The following is a 17,589-nucleotide window of genomic DNA, read 5'->3' on the forward strand; positions in this document are numbered from 1 at the left end:
CTTTCCAATAAGTATATTTAAAGCTATCAGCTCCTCTCTTAGTATCATTTAACTCCTGGTGGTTTGTTTTCCTAAGGTCTTGAAGACTTTGGCAGTAATAAATGTGAATTCTTCTCTTAAATCTAAAAAAAATCTTAAATTTGGATTACTTGAATCAGGTTTTCAGAGCTAAGGCAGTCGTTTGGGTAAGTTTGTTTTGTTGTTTTGTTTTTTTATATATTTTTTTGTTCCCTCTGAATTCCCCACGTTTTGTTGTCGTTTATGCAGTGCATTGATCTGGATGCTCTACAGTAACAGTTTTTTGAGGTTCCTTTTGTTTGTTTTTTTAATGTATTTTATTTTATTGTAATAAATCTGTGACCTCTTCCAAGTCTTCATGTGGATGTACATGTCAATATTTTTCAGCTACTCCTTAGTCTTCTGATGTAACATTAATTTCCTTCAAGACATCCCTGGGAAATAGTTGTAGTTTGCTGCTTCTCCCTCCAGGCCTGGATCTTGTCATCAGCCTCAGTCCTTGGGAGTTTTCTGGGAGTATGTCTTTCCCTGGTACAGACCTGGGGAATTAAAGTCACATGGTCACCCTCATGCAGAATCCAGAGCTTGGGTTGTGGTGTCAACACACAGATGTTTTTCTGCATCCACAAAACTCAGACTTCAGTACAGCTGGTTGAGGTTTCCCGTGCTCCCCTGCGCCCATGGGAGAACTGGGCTTGAGTTCCCCGCTCTTCTGTGAGGCATCAGAGCCAGGCTTAGGCTGAGAATTGACCCTTCCACTCGAGCGGGCAGCATGAAACTCATCACTTCACTTCTCTGGGCCTCATGTTCTCCATCCATGGAGACCAGGTGACTGATGATATTCTCCAGCATCACATCTGCACAGCTCTCCCTAGGACATGCCCAGGACGGCCCACTCTTGCTGGGTAAAGGACACAGCCACATCCCCAAAATATTAAGAAAAGTGTCTGGTACAAGCCACAGCATCCAGCTTCCCCCTCAGCTGTCAGGGCCAGTGGACAGGAAGTTTGTCCTCCCCGTGGACACAGACCCAGCTTGTCCCAGAGCTGCAGCTGGGCCTCCTCGGGTCGGTCCGCTTGTCCTCTCGGTGGGCACGGTGCCCAGGAGTCAAAGTTAGACCTAATAGATTTGGGTGCTGGGGCCGCGGGGCAGCTGTGCTGCTAATGGTTCGTGATCGGTTTGGAGAATTGAGCGCAGTCGGCAGATCCCATGAAGCCAGGAGGGAGAGACGGCACCGCCTGCCAGACTCCCGTCTGTGCCTTTCCACACTTGCTGTTTCATTTCTTCTCTGGTGCGCAGCTTCTCTCTGCACAATAGTTCCTGCTCTCAGAAATAATGTATGCAACTTCATTTATTCACTCATTTATTCCCTCATTTAATCAGTGGTATTTCCCAAGCCCTTACTTTGGGCAATGGAATGTGCTAGGCTGAGAATGGAGCACAGATGGGTAGGTATTACATTTACAGAAGTTAAAACAGGGGAAGAAGATATGTACCTACAGAACTTTCCTCCAGGCTGCAAGCGATCAATACCGTCAGATTAGAAATCCACCAAAGTGCGGTGGGATTTAGAAACAGGGTGCATCCCTTCCCTGTGGGGTCAGGGAGACCTCCTGGAGGAGTGAGCTTTGAATTGGCCTTGGAAGCTGGTATGTTGGGCTTCAGGATCTCAAATATGTTTCTTCCTTCCTCTCATCAAGGAATAGAGGTCATTACGTCATTAACTTTTTCACCAATCCCTCCTTTTCTGCTTTTAAGCAAATCTGAGGGTTTTTAATCTGGACAAAGGTTTTCAGACGACTGCCTCATCACCTGACTACTGCGTTCTTTTTCTCTTAACCGTGATGAGGTTTCCCCTGTTCACCTTGTACACCTGGCTTTCTCCCGCTTACCTCACGGACCCAGTTTCTCATCTCCAGATCCGCAGTGATCAGCTTCCGGCCAAACTTTCACTCGTTCTATTTTCCGTGGCATCCCACAGCTGCAGTTGACACTGGTCGTTGATCTCTTATTGAAATTCCCTTTTGTCTAGGCTTCTGGAGCAATCTTTTGTTGTCGTCCTCCTCTTCTTACTCTACTTGATCTTTTGCCATATTATAGGGTGAAAGCACCATAATGCTCCCTTCCCCGACTCCTCATGTTTGTATGTAGGAAGCTCTTCACTGCACTGTGTGCTTCTCTTTTATTTGCTCCTCTCCCATATGCCTTATGGGGTCCCCCCAGCCTTCGTCCTGGACCTGTGCCTCTTTCTTCTCTCTAAATAAATGACCTTTCTATTAACTACTTCAATGAAGGTACCTGGCTAACCTCCATATACAGCAGACCCCATTGTTCTATCTTTTACTAGCAGAATAAACCCACTTAGCTATCCCCCAAACACTTGCAACTTGCCAACACTGGACTTATTATTGCCTCTTCATTCTTTTAAATCATTGCATCTTTTAAATTTCCCTTGACTGCATCTCAGATTTCAAATTTTGGAGTTATCTTAAGGTCTTGCTTTCTCCATTTTCCTGTATATCCAGTCCATTCCCAGACGTCTGTTGGTTTCTGTGGTGTCATGAGATCTGCTGCTTCCATATCCTCAACTGCCATGAAATTATAATTTTTTTCCCTTTATGTCTGGTTGGCTGTAGGGGCCTTCAGAGTGTCCCCCCCCCCCACGACCCCCAGTGTAGTCTCACCCTCCTCTTTCACCAACGTCTCTAATTATTGTAACAAAAACATCATTCTCCTGCTTCAAACTGTTGACATCTCATTGCCCCCCACCCACCCACCCCCGGCAGCTTCATGATTCTGACCTGTTGGCCCTTTATCAATTATACTTTTCCTGTTTTCACTCTCTTGTCAGCCCCAATGTTGTCTTTCTATTCCAGCCAAGTCACTTCATTTGGCATCTACAGGTTGCCTTCCTCTGCCCTACCAGGCCCTCCTCCCACAGTTGACGTACTTATTCTCACCTTCCTGACTTCCAGGGCACTATTTCCCAGGAGGGAATGCCCTCACATTTCCTACCAGACTGTGTGCTTTTCATGCACTCATTTATTCAGCAAACACTTATTTAGTATTTGCTGTGTGCCAGGAATTTTGCTAGGTAATAGGGATACAGAGTCCTTGCCCTCGGAGAGCTTCCTAGTCCTCTGGGGGACACAGACAAGTAAATAGGAAATTACGGTTGAGTGTGGTTAGTACAGGGATAGAAGGTGGTGGAGGCCATGGGGCACGTGTAGGAGGGGAGGTATGGGGAGGGAAGGGGTGTCTCGGAGACATTTCAGACATAGTGACCTGGGCTGTCTTAAGTAGATTCTAAGTTCCTTGGCCAAAGAAGGAGAGAAAGCGAGAACCAGAACTTCATCTGCCAAAAAGCATGTACCAGTGAGTAACCCCGGCTGGCCTGCTGCGGCTCTCTAGTCTGCGTTCCTCTTGGCATTTCTATACTCAGTGCTGACTCTTGAAATTTGCATTATATTTTCTATGGCATTTTGAATAATCCTCTTTCTTCACTATATAGACATGTCTTCTCTTCAGCTAGATTGTAAACTTCTGGACCTAGAGACTTGGTCTCCTTTTTTTCACGCCCTGTACAAAATATCCAACAAAAATGAGCCAGCAGAGGCCCCACACCTTGGCCCCGGCATCCTGGGGCCTAGCATTTTTCACAATTTTATTCCACAAACGTGATCGTCACGCTCTACATTGTAAGGTGTTTTTATTTGATTCTTGGGCACAGTGGAATGTTTTGGTTTTGTGTGTTCAAATAAAATGTCCCCACTTGAAGTGCTCAGTGAGTGTCTGTTGACACCAGCAATGTATACAGTTGCCCTTCGATGGTGAAGTGGAGGTGTTGGTGGTGTCAGCTTGGTTTGGAGAGTGTCACTAAAAGCCTTTTAAGTCTCCTATACGGTAGCCCTGGGAACCAACAAGAAATGTCTCCCGAGTTAATAGGGCTAAAATTACGAACATCTAGTCTGACCTGGTCGTGAAGTATCTCATAACTTTCAATGTGGTAGGATTCATAGTGCAGGAGTACTTTTGTTTTTTATTACAGGCATTTCATTTTTAAAGGAAGTCAATGCTGAGGGTTGAGGTTCAGAGATTGTGTTGTTTTCAGGGCCAGAGTTCACTCTCCATTATATATTTCCTTTAGATCAGCAGTTCTTAACCTTTTCAGGGTCATGGCCCCATATGGCAACCCAATTAAATCTATAGAAAAATGTACATAGCCATACACACGAATTCAGGGGTTTCCTGGGCTCCCTCAATTCCCCTGTCTCCCATCAGCCCTGTGAATCATTATTGGCTTGTTCTACTAAGATCCATATAAAATAGTGAACCATTTTAAGCTGAATGTGCTACCAAACAAAGCTTGGTCCCTTTTGTCTCCATTCCAGTTTCCTTCCGCTTGATGCATGTACACAATGAACAGTCCCAGGCTCGCTACACACTCGCTGCTATAAACCACTGTACTGTATTTCCCCTTCTGTCCTTCTGGGGAAACAGTGAATGTATATGTATTTGTTAGAGAAATACAAATAGGTACATCAGACCTGCCCAAGAGGAGGAAAAGCTCTTATACACACTGCCATGTGTCTGCAAATAGGAATTAGAAGCTATTCAGTATGATTGTCACAACCATACTTTTTCTGTATTCACATTAAAGAAATGTTTTTCAGATTATAAGGCAGCTTACATAACCAGAGTCCTGTTACTTAAAAAATAATGAAGCCCATATATCCATGCTTATATAAAATTTTAAAGGAAAATAGATCAAAAGTCACGTGTACTCGGATGATGGGTCTTTGCTACGTTACAATTTGGAATTTTATTGCTTTACTGGGAAATCTGGTTGGAATAGAGAAAGGATGGATGAGGCTTCTTAGTAAACCATGTTTGGGCTTGCTTATTTTTTTTTTCCCCCTAACATTCCAGTGAGAATACTAAATGAAACTGAGGAAAAGATGTGTTATAAAATGAAAACGTCTATGAGTTCTCCAGTGTCTTAATTATGAGCCTTCATTTTTGTTTCTAATTTCAATTCTGATTTACTTGGGGGGGGGGGGGAATCACAATTAAATTCAAATTGTGCCAGGTGAAAAAGTAAAGATACGAGTCCTGAGGATTAGATAACAGTGCATTGTAGGATTTTATAGGTCATAGGAAGATTGTGAGACTCTCAGAAATCACTGGAGGAGGATGGGTCAAGAAATGTGTCCACTTTACAGGAAACCCAGCTCGGAGCCTTGGCTGAGGTCATGTGGCTGGCAGTAGAACTGGAAGGAAACCTTGTGTTTCTAATTCCTAATCCATTGTTCTTCCTGGCTCCTCTGCCATCAAGACTTAGGGAAAATCACCCAGGCTCCTTGAGTCTGTATTTTCATAACATACACTGACGTCATGTACTCTGCAGAGTTGTTTTGAGATTCAAATTATATGGTGCAGTGGTTCTCAAGGCATGGTGCCCACACACACACACCGGAGCGTCTCCGGGGAACTTGTTAGCAATGCAGATTCTCAGGCCCAGCTCAGCCGCTCTGGGTGGGGCCTGGCGATGTGGGTCTCAGCAAACCCTCCCGGTGATTCTGCTGCACGCTCACGTGCGAGGGCTGCCAATGGTGAGTGTCAGATAACACTTTGAAAGGAGCAAAAGCCTTGTTGAAATGTGCTTTTTGTTGTTATTGAAGTAAAATTTGTATCTGATGAAACCCAAAGATTTTAAATGTACAGTTCTATGCATTTTGCTATGATGTGCTCACCACCCCTGTTAACAAAACTTTTCCATCACCCGCTGAAGTGCCTCCTCCTCTGAGTCCCTGTGCCCCTTGGGCAGCCGCTCTTCGGTGACAGACTTCATTAGAGGGCGTAAGAGGACTTGGTCAGCTGGACATAGAAGGAGCATTGCGTATATTCTCTTTTTCCTTTACTATTTGTAGATAACATCCCTTTTAAAATTACTATGCGTAATTCTCTGGTTTTTCAGCCCATGGACCAAGCTTCCCTCAAAAACAGCGACGTCCTGGTTCTGACAGGCCTCACGCAGATTCCCACCGCGAACCCGGATGGCATGGTGGGCGAGTTCTGCAGCAACCTGGGTATGTGCGCCCCTCCAGCCTTCTGGAGGGTGCGGTTTAAATTTAGTTTTCGGTACCTTGCTTCTGTAGAATGTTTGGCCCCTTCCCTTCAAGATTCACACCCTCTGATGCCCCTTTTACGGCCTTTTGGGAATTAAATGGGCATTTACTCACAGTCTTTTTGCTGATCCTTCAAAACCTGTGATCAGCAAAAGCAGTTCTTAAGCAACTTAAATCTGAACGTGCCGTAAGAATGGTTGTTACAATGGTAAATTCAAATTTTTAGTACTTCATACAACAAATACTCAATATTCTCTCACTTGATTTACATAGAAAATTCTTAATCTTCTTGCTTTTGAGTGGGATTTGGTGGCAGATCAGGGACGTTTCCAGGGTGCAGTTGTCAAACAAGGAAGAAATCACTGCTTTGCAAATAATAGCCCAGAAAAGACCACATGTACTTTGAATTCACAACAGCGATACAGTGGATGGGTGCAATGTTTCCCCAGTGATATTTGGTTGGTGTTAAGTTTTTCTTTTTTGGGGGAAAGACTAAACTGAGAGACTTGTGGGGTATTTGCTACCTGGAAGAAATTTATTTTTCTTTGGATATAATTGTCAATAAAATCTAGGAATCCTGCCTTTTAGAAAATTGTAGGTTGGTTACTGTCTTAGCTCAGGCTGCTATAACCAAATACCATAGACTGGGCGGCTGAAACGACAGACATTTGTTCCTCACTGTTTAGGAGGCTGGGAAGTCAGAGGTTAGGGGGCCAGCAGGCTGGCGACCGGTGAGGACCCTCCTCCTAGCTGGCAGACAGCCTCCTCCACGCCGTGTCCTCACAGAGCGCGAGAAGCAGCTCTGGTGGCTCTTCCTCGTCTTATAAGGACACTAATCCCGTCATGGGCCTCCACCCTCACCTAAATCTGATGACCTCCCAAAGTCCCCCCTCCATGCCATCAATAGGGAGTTAGGGCGTCACTATCCTGTGAATGGGGGGTGGGGGACACAAGCCTTCAGCGCGTAACAGTTTCTGAAGAGCAGTTAACGAGCGCAGACCCTTCACATGTAGCAGCAATTGTGAGTGATCTTCCCTCTGCTCTGGGGGAAAGAGGGTCGTCTTCTCACGTTATACAGAGGACGGCACTAACTGGCCTTTGAAATTTCACGTGGCCATGCCAAAAACATGGACTTGGTTTTTGTTCTTTGCTCATACTAAGTTAAAGGAATTTTGTTCTTAAGTTGGAAAAAGTATTGGACTAGTCTTAAATTAAATCTTTGGTTTGTATGTTTGTTTATAATCTGGAATCATAGACACGAAGAACTCTAGGTCTAAAAGAGACCTTACGTCTAATCCACTGTTTCCCAAAGTGGGGTGCAGTAATCACTTGCCTGAAGATCGCTAAGGCCACTTGCTAAAAATGCAAATTTGGGGGCCCTACCACAGACTTAGGAAGTCAGACTCTCTGGGGAGGGGAGAGATTCAGAAGGAAAGTTATGTTTTAACATGTTTCCTGGCAATTTTCACACAAACTAAAGCTTAAAAACCACTGACCTAGTTCACTCCTCTAATATAACTGAGGAGGAAACTGAGGCTCAGCAGGCTTGTAGTGGCTCACCTGGGTCCTGGAGCTCAGGCAGAGGCCGGGCAAGAGGCAGCCCTCTGGAGCCCTGACCGCTGATTGCGGTTTTTCCCGTCGTACCATACTCTAGTAGTAGCAAGTCAACCAGTATTCAAGGTACTGCTGCTTGTTTCAGTTTGTTTTGAAAAACAAACAAACGAAAAAAAACACAAACTCGAGAGGGTACTTAGACTTTTTTTTCCAGCCAGTTACAACTTCCAATAGGATTATACCCATACGTTGCGATTCCTCATTTAATAATTTAAATATTTAAAGTATGGAGCATTTTCTTACAGACAAAACCTTAGTGAAAGAAAATGTCACTAAAATCAGTCAAACAGAAAAATGTGACCTATTTCCTTAGAGGTCATTCAGCAGTGGTCAGAGAATGAACAGAGCCAAAGCCGGCCAAGTTTTGAGCAGGATCTAAAACGCGGAAGAGCTTGGAGGGTCTGCCCTTAAGCTCGCTGTCCCTGGTCACCTTTAAAACCCAAACTCTTAATTGCATACGAACCCTGTTCCCTGGGGACTGAAGCACGGATTACAAACTCCGCTGCTTGTCACCTCTGGACTCTCGCTCTTGGTGCTGTTCCTCAAAAGCAAGATGATAATACATGTGAATTGTACGAACAGAAATGGGAAAGTGAAAGAAATCCAAATATTATTTTTAAAGTTCCACTCTACTTTTATAAAACTGTTCTCTTGATACTGTTGTTTTCCCTCTGCTCCCACTTTCTAGCACTGACAGTCCGGAATGGAGGAAACGTGTTGGTTCCCTGCTACCCTTCTGGGGTGATCTATGACCTCCTGGAATGCCTGTACCAGTACATCGACTCAGCCGGCCTCTCCAGCATCCCTTTCTACTTCATCTCTCCTGTGGCTAACAGTTCGCTTGAGTTTTCCCAGATTTTTGCAGAGTGGTATGTCCGTGTTCTTCTCTCTGAGTTCAATTTTGATTCAATACATTGAAGCAGTAAGACTAGAAATCCTGTTTTTTTCCTCCTATTACTATGAAACTCTCGTTTGTTGTTTTTCCGTATTCTATGATGTGAAGATTGTATTAATGAAAGCCAAATCTGTTGCATTGCTAGAGTTTAGAAGAATTATTCAAGGAAGGAAGGGTGAAAGAGAAAGATTTCACTTAACCAGCACTTTCCAAATTAGCAACAGAAATATTTGTTCTCTCACATGCTATCCTCTGCCTGTTAAAAAGGAAAATTAAATTCTAAAAGAGAAACAAATTCTAAAGCCCAAGCTCGTGTTGTCTAAATTTGTAATAACCAAGACCCAAAAATCACAGTGGAATTTCACATTTCCATCAGTAGCTAATCAGATGAAACTGATCCAAATGCACTCTAAATAAAAATTCAAAATGATTCTAATGAAAACATCTAAAAGTCTAAAAAAAATATAACAATGAATAAATACATTTATAATACCAACTCTAATAAGAAAAACAATATTTTTTTCATTTCAATAGCGTATTTGACCAAATTAAGTTTTATTACAGCAGGAAATTGATCAAATCCTAGGTGGGTAAATTATTGAATAATGTGAAGAACCTTTTTAGTATTATTTAGATGAATGTTTGAATCTAACTCATCTGGTCAAAAAAAAGGGAGGGATGGGGGAAATAGTTAAGCTTTTAAACTAGACCTAATAGTGCCTGAAAATGGTGTTTCCACATGTTCAGGGGTATGAAAACACACCTACATAGGGTGTTTAATCCCTTTTAGTGCTGTGGTGGCCTGATGGACACGGTATTCTAAGTTTCTAATTAAAAAGGAATTTGTACATTATTCTGTCGTAACACACCGCATATGCTGCCCACCCCCATCTGCACACACAGTTTTTTAAAGACATTTTTTCCTAGCCCTTTAGTTGTGGTCAAGGTCTTTTTTTCATGTTTGTCAGCAGGACTGTAACACACACTACAAACATTCAGTGTCTCCAAGTTCAAGTATAACAGTTACACTCCAGTTAGAGTAACCAGCGCTGCTTAGGTGCGCAAAACAGGAAATTATGTCTGAAAAAGGTATCTGATCATAACTAATGCAATATGGTATCTTGGATTGGATCCTGGAACAGAAAAAGGACATTAGTGGAAAAACTGGTGAAACCCCAATAAGCCTGGGATTTAGTTAATTGGAATGTGCTAATATTGATTTCTTGGTTTAACAGATGTATCACGGTTCTAAGATGTTAACATCAGGGGACGCTAGGTGAAGGGTACACGGGAACAATGTACTATCTTCGCTACTGTCCTGTAAATCTAAAATTATTCCAAAATAACAAGGTTACTTTTTAAGAAAAAATGTATTAAGGAATTTTAAAGGTTAAAAAAATGCTCACAGAGAATTATGTTCTGAATGCTTTGTAGATGCTGGCTTTTATTCACTGAGATTTACCAGCGGGAAAATTTCAAATAAACTTTAGTGTTTTATATTTGCGCTGCCACCACTAGGTGGCAACAAATGACCCTGTGTGCCCTCCCTCACTTGCTGGTCTGTTTTTCCTCTTTAAGGCTTTGTCATAACAAACAGACGAAGGTGTATCTCCCAGAACCGCCTTTCCCTCATGCAGAGGTAAGAAAATGGAATTACTGAGTCAGAGCAAGAAAGAAACACAGATAAATGGATGTGGATGGAGACAGCAGGCCATTAGATAAAAAGACATCCTTACATAAACTCGTCTAGCCCTTTGTGTCCTGTGTGTGATGACAATGAAGTACTCACTCCAGATTCACTACTTTCTCTTCTTATTAACACATTGTAGTCCCGGTGTGTTTATATGCCTCATAGCTTACCACTGGTTATTGACTGCGTGAGGAATTTTATTCCACTATCTACCACTAACTTTTTTGCATAACAGATTTATTTATTATCAAAGTCTCCTTTCCAGTTAGTTATGGTGATGATAGACGTAAAGTTTTAATGAGGAAAATACTAACACTTCAGTTTAAAATATAAGGGAGTCAAAAGGTACAAACTTCCAGTTATAAAATAAATAAGTCATGGGGATGAAATGTACAGCATACGGACTATAGTTAATAATACTGTATTGCATATTTGAAACTTGCTACGAGTTTGAAAGTTCTCATCAACAAGGAAAAAAAGTATAACTTTATGATGACAGATTATTGTACCTATATGGCAATTGGACTTACTGTAGTGATCATTTTGCAATATATACAAATACCGAATCATGATGTTGTATACCTGAAACTAATATAATGTTATATGTCAATTATACCTCAATTTAAAAAAATAGAACCCCCTCACAGAACTGCTGCATATTTTTATATAGATATATACCCAGTTTTGTTTCCACTTTTTTTTTTTTTTTAAGCAAACGGTGTGTCATGGACATTTTTCTGTGTGGCTCATATCATGATTACTGCTGCCTAATATACCATAGCTTATCATGTAAACATGCTATAATGTACTTAACCATTCCCTTACTATCAGACAATAGAGATGCTCCCGATTTTTTGCTATATATTTTTTAGAAGATGTTTAAATTGGTGTAACCACTTGAGGAAACTGACAGGCTCTGCAATAGCATGTTAGTTCTGGATGGTCAAATGTAGTGAGTCAGCTGGAAAGGTCGATCCAAGTGGCAAACAGAGATGAATTTATCTTAGTCTCTGTGCATTGATCAGGAGAGCTGCAGGAAGTGCAGGCGATGCCTAAAAAGTGACTTAAGTTGTGTGCAAAGACCTGCTGCTATTCTTAGAAACCCATTCATCTGCTTGACGTCTCTGGATAGAATAGACTTATTAGTCTTTCACACAGCCGCTCACCCATTTAACTGGGGCGAGTAATGATTTTGGCCAAGGAGGTTATAAAACGTCAGTTTTATTTGCATGTAACTTGGGAATTCAAAGTTTGCTCCATCTCTCCTGTGCGTATTCCACCCGACATGTGACACCTGATTAAAGCTCCAGGGTAGAACTGCAGTCTTTCAAATAAAAGCAGGTCTCTCTGGATTAAAGATTTCATCTTTCAAGTGAAGAGAGTTCAGCTTCCATTTGGGGACTGTCCCACTCTGGCCACATTCTCACTATTGGGGTGACTTCAGTTGGCCTTGGAGTTGTTGGTGGGGCTCCCCCTCTTAAGCATTAGGGGTTGCTTCAGGATGAAGCCGTGTCCCAGACCATTTCTTCACGCCGCATCCGCGGGAATACTCCCTTTGGCTTAGTTGATACTTAGGGGCTCTGAGGTCTTAGGGATGTTTGTCATCCGGCCTTTTGAGGCGGTTTCTGAGCAGTGTCACGAGATGCTGGCTTTGCCTTGGGTCGGACCTGATGGTAGGAGAGTATCATCAAGAATTGTGCTGGAAGGGAGAACATTTGGGTTGAAAACATACACTTCTGAGACACGTGTGCGGCTGTGCGTGGCCTGCATCGTAGTGCGGCTCTGTGTGTCATGAGGCCATCACGTCTCCCAGATTTCTGAAAGCCAGTTTGGTCTGCCTTTATTGAGTTGCCACAGTAACTTACAGCTTCTCAAGAGGAGGTCCTTCCTGTGTGAGGTGTTTATGGGTGATGCACATGTCTTGGAAGGTTACTTATACTTCAAACAGTAACGGATAGTGGGGACTTCCGGGGCCGGGGCTCGGTGTGTCGGGAAGCAGTAAAGGAGGAGGGAGACTATCAGTCATAACAACCTGAATAAAAGTTCCCAGTTAGTATGTTCCTATTACCAAAAGGTCCCATCTGTTCAGAAAGTTCCATTGTAGTTAAAAAAAAAAAAAAAAAATTCCATCTTTGGCTAATTTTAATAAGTTTCGTTTGTAGTTTTAATTTCCTCCTGGTCACCCTTCCATGCTGTGTTCTTCCTTCCACCCAGGCAGGCTAACGTCTCTTCATGTGCCTTTTCCTGTATCTGTTCTAGCTCATTCAGACCAACAAGCTGAAGCACTACCCCAGCATCCACGGCGACTTCAGCAACGATTTCAGGCAGCCGTGTGTGGTGTTCACCGGGCACCCTTCCCTCCGCTTTGGGGACGTAGTCCATTTCATGGAGCTCTGGGGAAAATCTAGTCTCAACACTGTCATCTTCACAGGTGGGTAAACAACAAAACCCTCCCTTTCCTCTGGCTGTCACTGGATGAACCTACCAGTTAGAGACCCAGGGTGAATTTTACAAGGAGGCATGAATGTGAACACTCTTCTGTCATAAATACCAAAGTCTGAAGAAACCTCGAGGGAAAGCGTCGGGTAAAGCAGAATGTCCTGAGATGACTCGCTGGATAAAGCTTTCACACCTGTTTCTGTGGGGTTTTCCCTGAGAAATTCCCAGATTTCACTAAACTAACTCAGGTAGGATTCTGTAAGCTGTTTCCATAACTGCAGGAATTCTAGTCGCCGGTCTTGTTCTACCATTTAGGAATCATTTCCCGAGCTGGGTCTTGCTGCTTTGATTAGAATTGACTCTGGCTTGCAGTTTTTCTTCTGGAGATGAACCCCTCAGAGTGAAACAGATTCTTGCATGAGATTAAGTAGGGGTTTTACTTAATCACTGTATTATTTGATCAGTTTAAGGGCTTCAGACAGCGTTGGGATTTGAACATCTTATGGAAGATGAAGTAAAACACCCTGAGCTGAAGTCAGGCCCAACTTACTGTAACCTCAGCAGTTCCCTCAGCTCCGAGCCTCACGTTGCTCGTTGTAAAGTGGGGTTACTGGTGGCCGTCTCCTCAGGCAGCTCTGGCATGTGGTCCGTTGTAAGCACTTCATACAGAACCCAGCATATAAAGGCTGTTGAGAAAGTATCGGTTTCCCTCCTGGAGTTTTCTAATTACTCTTTCTAATTACTCTTAAGACAAGTGATGGAGCAGAGTCTCCAAAGCTTCAGGGTCAGGGACACTGGGTCCTTCCCTGTGCTAAGCCTGTTTGTCAGGAGTCAGTGTCCCCCAGCCCAAAGCCACCAGGAGCACACCGGTAGATGTGCAAAGCTGGGTTTATGGGCTGCTTGCAGCGAGGGAGAACGCGCGCCATCTCAGAGCTTGTTAGAAAGACCTCAGTATGGATCTGGGCTTGTGTGAGGTGATTTTGAGGTGGGTTCCCAGAGGTGGGACGCTGCAGTGGGTCAAGTACTAGCGGGAAGCAGGAGCAGTTCTCTGACTGGGTATCTTCGTGATTCTCATCTGGAGGGCAAGAAGAATGGAGCCGGGATAGGCTCCTTTGGTGGTTTGGACAGTGCTGTGGTTTTGTGTCCGGGCATGATCACAGAAGCCTCTTGTTTTTGTCTTGATCCATCATCCTCACTGAGTGGCCTTACCTAGCATCAGTGTTGGCGAAATTGTGTCTCTCCAACAGAACACTACGGCCAGCCGCAAGTGCCAGGCCAGCCCCTGCTAAGAGCGAAGCCCAGCCACAATTGCCAACAGAGCTCGGAAGAGCAGCTGTTGGTGGCTGCTCTTCCCCCAGGCCCCGCTTTGGCCAAAGGCAGGGGAGGTCAGCTACACACCCAGAACCTTGCCATTTCCTAGTTTTATTAGCGGGGGGTGGTCCAGGGAATGTTGTCTGTAGCAGGATTGAGGGTCTCTCTTGTCCTTTCTGAGGAGTTTCCTCTGACAGTGGGGACCCTGTTTACATAGGCGCAGTACGAAGCGCTCGCTACAGTATACTTTTTCTTCAGCCAGCTAAGAAGAAATTAAGGCTTATGTGACTGTCCATGACAACTCTGGGTAGTGAATTTCAATGTAAGCTGATTCGTTGCGCTCCCAGAGCAGAACTTGGGGTGTCTGTGATGTCTGCTAGTGTCAGTGATAACTTTTGTACCACTTCTTCCAGTATCACAGTGACTGTGGGCATTGCAGCTCGCAGAGCACACATAAAAAGGGGAGTCAATTATCTCTCCCTAGCAGCCTGTGCTGGCCTCATGTGGGGGATTTCTGGGTATACTTCTTAGGGAAACAGGATCCACTAGAGGGGTGGTCATTGAAAAATCTACAAGTTCTGTCACTTATCCTGAACCCACCGGATATGGCACGTGAGCATCAGCCTGAGGGCTGTAAGAAGGGGTGTGTCCATGGAGGCACGAGCTGCCTTGGGAACATATCATTTTTCATACCAGTTGTGAGCCAGTTCTTTTGGCACAAGGTGGGCAGCTTCCTCGGGTGGAATGAACAGTCCGCACCAAGCAGGGAGCGGCCCTTGGAGAACTAACTGGCCATTAAGACCAGGACGGTTCCCGGTCGTGATGCACTGGGCTTTGCTGACAGGAGTACAGGTGTCAGCAGAAGCATTTTCCTGACGTAGGTTCAAGGTCCTCTTACTCTCCTGACACGCAGATGGCCCGCGATCTGAGTGTTAGTTTACAGCACTGGTTTCTAGTGGTCTGTGCCAGGTTTCTCCTCTGAAGTCACTGGTTTTGTGTTTTGTATACTGTGCGGGAGGACTCTTTGAGACTATGTATATCCTGGTCTTCCCCAAATTTTTATCTAATTTTTTTAGCATCTGTTGATGATTCTGGGCTGAAGAAGTTATTACTGTGATGATTGCCACACGGTGCTTTTTTTTTTAATTTCATCATTTCTTGTACATTTATTAGTTGGCATTTGGTTGCAGGGCAGAGCTTGCCCTTTGCGCTCAATTACCATTTATCCCTCATTTATCCCATTTATCCCATCTGTCCCTTTATGTTGAAAACCTTGAGCTCACCCCACACCTGCAGTTCCGCCTCCGTCATACAGCGTTCATTCTCGCCTCTCCCTTTCCGTTTGTAAGTGACCCCTCTCCGATGACGAGGAGTCAGCTCCCATCACCCTCCCTCCGTGCGCTGACACCCTGGCTCACCCCGCCGACCACAACAGCTGCCTCCTCGCTTGGCAGCTCCTCTGTTACCTGCATGTTCAGTTGTCTTTTTCGTGCTCTCCTTCCTTAGAACCTGACTTCTCCTACCTGGAAGCACTGGCTCCCTACCAGCCCTTGGCCATGAAATGCATTTACTGCCCCATTGATACACGACTGAATTTCATCCAAGTGTCAAAGCTGCTTAAAGAAGTGCAGGTAACCCAAGAAACCGTGCTGGGGCCTTCCCGTCCGTCTGTGGGCCTGTTACCTCTGTGGGGTTGTGCATCTGGTGTGAGGGGAGGGGGTGTCGTGCTGCGTTCCTTATCTGCCTCACTTCTGCACATCTGCAGAGCTGGGGCACAAACTTCAAAGTAGTGAGCTCTACACCCTAAAAGAAGTTTCCATTCTAAAGAAATCAGAAATGGAAGGAGAAAGCATAAACCACTATTATTTTTTATGAGGACCATCTGTGTCCAGTTAAAAGGAAATTTTCCCCCTGCCCCCACATAGAAAAAGTCATTCTAGGAACATATTCATGAAGCTGAAAGTTTCACTGAAGCGTGTATTGGGCCCTTGTTGCACATTTGGGTCCATTCCACTCACAGTGTCATTTTGCTTCTTGTTAAGAGGTTTGTTTTGGTTTGGTTTTTGTTTTTTTGTTTTTTTTCATTTTGCATTTTTAGCCATAGAGAAAGGGGAGAAGTAACTGGGGGGAAGTGGAAGGTAAAAGGAAGAAGTCCGCAGGAGAGCAGGGGTAGCTGGCTGGCGGTTCAGGGATTGCCCTGAAGTTTTCATTCTTCTCCCCACACTGCACTGCTCTCTCCTTTCCCTGGTTACTTGGGTTTGCAAGGACGGGAGTTCTGGGGAGGAGGTGGGATGAGGCCGGGAACCGGCCTCGCGTGGGCCTCTCTGAGCTGGGAGGAGGCCGGGAATGGGCCTCTGCGAGGCTGGCTCTGCGCTCACCCTGCCCGTTGGCCCGCAGCCCCTGCACGTGGTCTGTCCTGAGCAGTACACGCAGCCACCCCCCACGCAGTCCCACAGGACAGACCTGATGATTGACTGCCAGCCGCCACCCGTGTCCTACAGGCGGGCCGAGGTCCTCACCCTGCCCTTCAAGCGGCGGTATGAGAAGATCGAAATCATGCCGGAGGTGAGCTCGGGTTTCCCACGCGAGTCCCGGGAGAAGACCATGGCTTGCTTTTGGGTTGTGTCAGCTATGGATGAACCAAAGAACCTAGACCCTTAAGCAAGTAAGTGGGAAGACAGGTGGTGTTTTCAGAGCCTTCTCACGTATCAGGCAGTGAAGCAGCAGCTGTAAGATCAGCACTGCTGCTTCTGTTAACATGTTGCCTGGGATCCCGGAGGACACAAGTGCTGAGGCCAGCTCGGTCCTTAACCCCCTGGGGCTGTGGATTTTGTCCAGCTCCCTGGACCTCATTTATGAGTGAGGGTCCAGTTTCACCAAATGCAGAGAGATGGAGGATATAAGAGTAACCAAAAAATGAGAAACTTTATTGTATGCATTCTAGTATAACTTAAAAGACCTAGTAAAGTCGAAGTATTTTATAGTCCCATGAAATCTAAGCCTGCTTGAATAGGGAAAAAGTTCAAAAGCGTGCCGAGCGTGTGGGGCAACTGAGGTGTTGCATGAGTGCTGGTCTGATGGGGGAGGCAGCAAGAGTCAAAAGCCCGGCTCCTGCAGCGACAGCATAGAAAACTGTAGGAAGCCGCTTCTGGCTCCCTTTTGTCTTCTGAGACAGATTTTAACACACAGTAAAAAGAGGTAGGAAAACTCATTACAAAGCAATGTCCCCAGAGTTCCCTTTGCAGTTCACAATAGAATCCAGATCTTCAGTTTGAAGCCCAGGCTCCTGGATGTTGCTCATTTCCACAGCCCTGAGCAAGGCTGGTGGGGGAGCCCCGCCAGGTGCCACCAGTGGGGACCCAGATTCCAGTACATTCAGTCCTTTCCAGAATTAACTTAAGCTGTTTTTTTTTTAATTCAGAGCAGTAGGCAAAGGAGATCCAAACAGATTTCAGTAACATCAGTGATAACTACTGATGTTTGCTGGTTAGAAG

The 17,589-nt window shown here is 44.7% G+C and overlaps 1 protein-coding gene across 1 annotated transcript in view; it reads left to right on the forward strand.

The window, feature by feature from the left end:
- Nucleotides 1-17,589, forward strand: part of INTS9 (integrator complex subunit 9) — an 86,703-nt gene that overhangs the window by 64,628 nt on the left and 4,486 nt on the right. The window contains exons 9-14 of the mRNA XM_019733114.3: nucleotides 5,996-6,107; nucleotides 8,449-8,629; nucleotides 10,234-10,294; nucleotides 12,605-12,776; nucleotides 15,602-15,726; nucleotides 16,493-16,660. Of these exons, the coding sequence (XP_019588673.1) occupies nucleotides 5,996-6,107; nucleotides 8,449-8,629; nucleotides 10,234-10,294; nucleotides 12,605-12,776; nucleotides 15,602-15,726; nucleotides 16,493-16,660 (819 nt within the window). The remainder of the gene's footprint in view (nucleotides 1-5,995; nucleotides 6,108-8,448; nucleotides 8,630-10,233; nucleotides 10,295-12,604; nucleotides 12,777-15,601; nucleotides 15,727-16,492; nucleotides 16,661-17,589) is intronic.

This window comes from Rhinolophus sinicus, chromosome 15 (assembly GCF_057876585.1).
Source record: "Rhinolophus sinicus isolate RSI-liver-muscle chromosome 15, RSI-T2T, whole genome shotgun sequence".
NCBI classification, from domain to species: domain Eukaryota; kingdom Metazoa; phylum Chordata; class Mammalia; order Chiroptera; family Rhinolophidae; genus Rhinolophus; species Rhinolophus sinicus.